Here is a 5811-nt window from a genome sequence, read left to right on the forward strand (position 1 = left end):
TGACTATTGTTTAAATTGGTGTGATGTTCCGAAACACTTAAGTGTGACAAACATGCAAAGGAACAGGAAATGAGGAAGTGGGCAAACACTTTTTCACACCACTGTAAACTAATACGGATTTGATCACAGCAAAGACAACGTCGGTAGTATTGACGGCAAAACAGGCTGTATAGTTCTGTATTGATGGGTGCAATATTTGAAAATTGATAATTGATTCTTTTAAATTATATTTATATCTGTATTTATGTGAAAACCTAGAAACTTTCAAACACCAAAATTTGTTAAATGTATTTGTGTCAACAAGACATATAAACGTCTTTTCATACTCTATTTTGAATGTGTATTTTGAAATATCAAATAATAATACACCGATAAAGCAAGAAGAAAGACAAGCCTTTGAGTGAGAAAATGAATGGTAAGGGGTCAAAAGAGATCAATGTTTTGAGTGACTTATTGAGCCAATTCCGCAGCAGTTGCATGTTTGATCCATGTGTGCTTGTTTGTGGTTCCTGTTTCCAGGGTTACACAGCCATCCACACCATCCAGAGGTGGTCGGAGCTGAACTGGGCCAGCCACTGGGTGGTGTTGGCCTGCTGGCTCTTCTACCGCTTGATTCAGTGACGTCACGGGGGGCCGCTGGGAAGGCTGGCAGACGCCACAGACTTCCTACCACCACGTCAGGATGTTATCGGATGGGCCTGAGGACCAGGATGTGCCCCAGTTTCTCTCACTATGACTTTAGAGTCACTACTTACTCTGAAGATTCACTCTCTCTCTTTCTCCCTCGCTCTACCACACACTCCCCCCACACACACGGGCCGGCTCAACCAACATAAAAAGCTCTGCGTGGATCCTCCGCAGAAGCATGATTCACACTTAGCTGCCTATGGATAGAATGTCCCTGTAGGATTGGTTTTGTTGGAATGTTGGTGTTGGACAATGTCCAAAAACATTTAAGCAGTTTAGCATGCCTCAACACATTTTGTAGGGGTCAATAACTGTAATTGTTCGTATGTTCTTCCCTTTAAAAGTCTCCTTTTTTTACTGCTACTGTTTTGTTCCTTGTATTTTGTCTTAATTTGTCTGTAGATCTTAACATGCTGCTAGTTTGTGATTATCTGCAAACACCATAGTAACAGACTGACACAGCCAGGATGGGACGATCAACTCCCATTGTTATATATTTTTCTGTTTCAAATTATGATCACCTACCTCAAAAAAAAAAAAAAATGAAAGTGAATGATTATTAGATCTATAAAATCTATTTTCATAGGGTCAAGGACATAGCATTGACCAGTGCTACATACCACTACATTTATCTACAGCTATTTTACTGTTACTCCCAGATGTAAGTTGAGTGCAGCTTTGAGTTGCACATGCGGAACTTTGCAACAAGTAGCCTAGAAGATGCTAATGAGAGACTTCTGTAATGTTACTACAATAAAAATGGACCTACTTAACGAAATTGGTTCACTGCTGGCTACAAGTTAGCATCAAACACAACAAAGGCTGTCAGTTGAATGGTTTTTTGAGCTAACGTTAGCAATCAGACAGTCATAGATTTCTATCTAGATTTTCTATCTTCTGTTATTGTTTGTAATGAGAGAGGTTTATTATTTTATGGATTTCACAAATTTCAGTATGACACGTTATACTGTAAACCGTTTAAATCTGAGCATGAACGACTAAAATCTGCCCTTGACTTTATGTATTGTGTTAAATCGTAACAGACGTTATCTGGGGACACTTTACAGATAGAATAGTTCTACAACACGCACTTTGCATCATTTACAGGGAGCCAACAAAAAGGAAGGTTTGGCAAATGATTGCTCATAAATTGCCAGTAATGCACACTCCATTCCAGCCTGTTTGTTGCCAAGCGGCAAAACAAAAAAGCAAAGGCCAAAACTAAAGAAGAAGAGGAGGAAGCATAATGACCAGAGATGGGAAGTAATGAAGTACAAATACTTTGTTACTGTGCTCAAGTAGATTTGTCTGATATTTTTACTTTACTATTTATTTTTTGTGGCGACTTTTTACTTTTACTCCTTACATTTTAACACAAATATTGGTACGTTACATTTTACAAAATTGGTTCTTTTAGTTTTGTACAATACGTCGTCCTGTTGGAAAATAGCACGGACACACGCCTTACACCGCGCGCGCCACACAGAAGAAAGTGAGAGAAAAGAAAAAGAGACTAGCTGTAAGGAGGGTAATCAGTTGAGTTTGTGTGTAAGTCTTTGAGAACTGGAAGTCATATCTTATGCTGTCAGTTCATTTAAAACTTTTGTATTGGTCTGTAGTGCTTGCAAATTTAAAGTAAATTAGCTAGTGATTTTGTTTTTGTTCTTCAGCTGTTTGCTAGGTTGATCGTTGCATCAACAGAGAAGTTGGCAAACCTGGGGCCAAGTTGGAAACCAGAATCAGCTTTAAATAAAGTCCTAATCTAGTCCTCACTAAAAAGTTTAAAATCCTTTCACTGGAGTTACCGTTATTTTTCATATCATCAATACCTTATTCAGTCTAACTGGATGGGAATATGTTGCAGTTGACACACCACTGATACAACAGATTTGGTGGCGTTTTGCAAATCATTGCAGCTTGATGGTGGTGATGTTAGCACATAGTAATATGGACGGCGACATGATTGAAAATTAAGAAAACGGAGATCCCAGAGATTGGGCAGACAAGCAGCAAGACATTCAAGATTATACTCGGCCTTATCTGAGATAGATGTTTCACATAGTAGGCATCAAGAATGACTCTTGGCCAAAGCGCTGCATAACGCTAAAAGTACAGGGAACTTCTTAATTAATGTCTGTTTAGTAATTCATATATCAACCTTTATTTTCTTTCCAGAAGCTATATTTGAGCACACACACATATGTGGAGATTCCTTTTAATGTTAAGGGGAAGTTTAAAAAAGAAAAACTGGATCTGTGAATTTTCACAGGATCACAATTGAATTCATGTCTTGCTGCTCAGTCAAAATCTTATTAACCTGGAGTCCCAGTTTCTGACACAATAATCATATACATGATATGGGATGTTGTAGGCCTATTGGCATACATGCATTGAAAATGTAGCCAATGGCATTTAAAAAGCCTTTTTTCCATGCCCACTAAAGTTTCTCAATCTGTACTCTATTAACATTTGCGTGGTCCGGGTAGCTTTGTATAAAAATTGGTTGTCAGTTACAAGGCTACTTTTACTTTTATACTTTAGTATATTTCCAAGCCTGTACTTTGTTACTTTTACTAGAGTAAAGAAGTTAAATCAGTACTTCTACTTTTACCGGAGTATTTTTAACACAAGTATTAGTACTTCTACTTGAGTACTTTTGCCATCTCTAAAAGTATAACCCACTGCAGTCATGTTCAGCTCTGATATTGTGTGTAAAGCTCCTTTTGTATGAAAACATTCAACTGAATGAGACATAAAGAGTAGCTTCTTATTGGTGCAAAGGTGTAGAAGATTAGCAAAAGTAGTTTGGAGCGTGCACCCTTGTGTCACTTTTAAGCAGGCGGCAGACGCCCTCGGTGGTGAAAACCTGATTGCTGTTGCGTTTTCTTGAATTTTGAGAAAGGAGAGGCTTGGTGCAATGAAGATTTAACAAAAAGATTTAATAACAAAATGAAATGACATGACACAACTGGATTTTAGTTGCAGCAAACTAAAAACATGCTTCTTCCTTATGGATTCACCTTTTACGGCCCCAATCCTTTCTCAGTTTCACAGATATATTCCCTGTTGTTGGATGAAAACTTTCTCTATTGGTCCATTGTCCCCCAAAAGAAGGGCTTATTTTATGTATTTTTTTTCAAAAATATGTTAATTCATTTTTCAAGAAAAAGAAAGAAAGGGGAAAAAAAATGTAAACCTAACAAAGAACACTAATACCCTGAACATATAGAGCACAGCACATCTTGATTACAACAATATTCTATGGTCATAGTTGGGATGGATAAACAAAAACATCTGAAAGTAATAAAGATAAATGAATTTAACCTATTTGCACAGTAAGGTTTTATAAAATAGCCAAGGTCTATAGGTTCACATTTTTAAGGTAATTCAATAGTGGGTCCCATGTCTTTTCTAACTTGTTTCCTCTATCTTCATTCTAAAATCTCAATATTTCCAGATGACAGATCTCGCAGCCACAAATTACATGAAGGCACAGAATCCATTTTCCATACATGTAAAATTAACTTTTTGGCACAAATTGAATGGCGTTTTTTTAAGATTTATTGACAGAGGAGAGGACACTTGTGGCCCTCAGGATTGCTACCAAGGGGCTGGGTACCGAATTCTTACCAAAAGCCTAAAAAAAACCCATAAAAATACACTTCCAACATGAGTGAAATGAACCCCTTCTAGCTGTGAGCTTACGCTGTTGACCACTGAAAGCTCCGGTCCTGCCCCCCATCTAGGTGGCCTCCTGCTCTACAAGGACAGGGGCCGGTGGAGGAAACAGTAACCTGGAAGTGAGGCAGGACTGGAGCACTTTACTGCTAATGTTTTGTCAGTTCTGGGTCCTCTAGATGCATGGAGACCAGCACCTCTTCTGCACAGCCGCACTTCTTACTCAAGTCCTGGAGAATGGCCTTGTCAAGGTGTTGGAAGGTTTTCCAGCTACTACCAAAATCCACACACTCGACTTCGGCCAATGTTCTTTCATACAGACAACTCATGGTGGCCTCTTGGTTTCCGATGGTCCAGCTGACTTTTGCTTTTGTTAATATTCGCGAAACCAGCTTCTCTGTGAATACCTTGACATACATTTTTCTAATTTTATCCTGTGCTGTTGTCTCCTCACATACCGAGCGAGATGCAGCAGCAGTTGCCATGGGCTTGTTGACAACGTGGACTTTTGGTAACCGTTGTGTTGCCAGGGACTGATTTTTTAATATGGTGTTCAACACCTTTTCACTGTGGCCGTCAATCTGGGTGTTCAGCCACCACACCATCAGTCCAAGGAAATTCCACACCTTGTTCTGTGATTCAGCATGTGAATGAGGAACAGTCAGGCCACTGCAGGACCTCTCTCTCACTGGTTTTGGGATCATCTCGGGTGCCATCCCATGGATGAGGTCCTTGTACAGGATATTGGTGAGTTTCTGTGTGAACAACATCCTTTTACCTAGGGACACGTTCTTGAATTTGGGAATCACCTGGTTATGATGCATGCCTTTTTTGTGGGAGACCAAGGTTCAATTCCCAAAACTAAAGTATTCCCCCTAAAGACAGTCAACTCCTAGTGATGGCCCAGTGCGTATGGACTAGGGTTTGATCCCCACCGTAGTACATTAACCCTGACTAAGGCATTTAACCCCATTATGATTTTTTTAACATTCTGTACGGTTTCTTGTAGTCTATCTTCTTCTGACTTTCAGTTATCAAAATCTTTCACCTTTTAGAATCTAGCTCTAGCTCTTTATGGTGTAGTGGTGTTTTCAACTTATTTAAAACCATTCCAACTTTTTCAAATATTCTCACTACTTCAACATCTTCTTAGTGATTTAAGCTATTTCTCCAGTTAAGCTTTAGTATTTCGTTTTTTTTAATGAATTTTTCGAGCTTTTTTTACATTATTGTTGTTATTCAACTTAATTAAAACAAGAGACACACAGAGACACACACACAGACGCACACAGAGACACATACAGAGACACACACAGACACACACACACACACACACACAAACAGAGACACACAAACACACACACTGAGACACACACACACAGAAACACACACACAGAGACACACACACAGAGACACACACAGATAGACACACACACACATAGACAC

General features: G+C 39.0%; 1 protein-coding gene across 1 annotated transcript in view; it reads left to right on the forward strand.

Moving 5' to 3' along the window:
- Positions 1 to 1888, forward strand: part of LOC117948144 (protein-serine O-palmitoleoyltransferase porcupine-like) — a 15048-nt gene extending 13160 nt beyond the window's left edge. Inside the window, exon 13 of the mRNA XM_034877648.1 lies at positions 520 to 1888. Within this exon, the coding sequence (XP_034733539.1) occupies positions 520 to 621 (102 nt within the window). The 3' untranslated portion in view covers positions 622 to 1888. The remainder of the gene's footprint in view (positions 1 to 519) is intronic.
- The last annotated feature ends 3923 nt before the right edge of the window (positions 1889 to 5811 follow it).

Source organism: Etheostoma cragini, chromosome 7, assembly GCF_013103735.1.
Source record: "Etheostoma cragini isolate CJK2018 chromosome 7, CSU_Ecrag_1.0, whole genome shotgun sequence".
Taxonomy (NCBI): Eukaryota; Metazoa; Chordata; class Actinopteri; order Perciformes; family Percidae; genus Etheostoma; species Etheostoma cragini.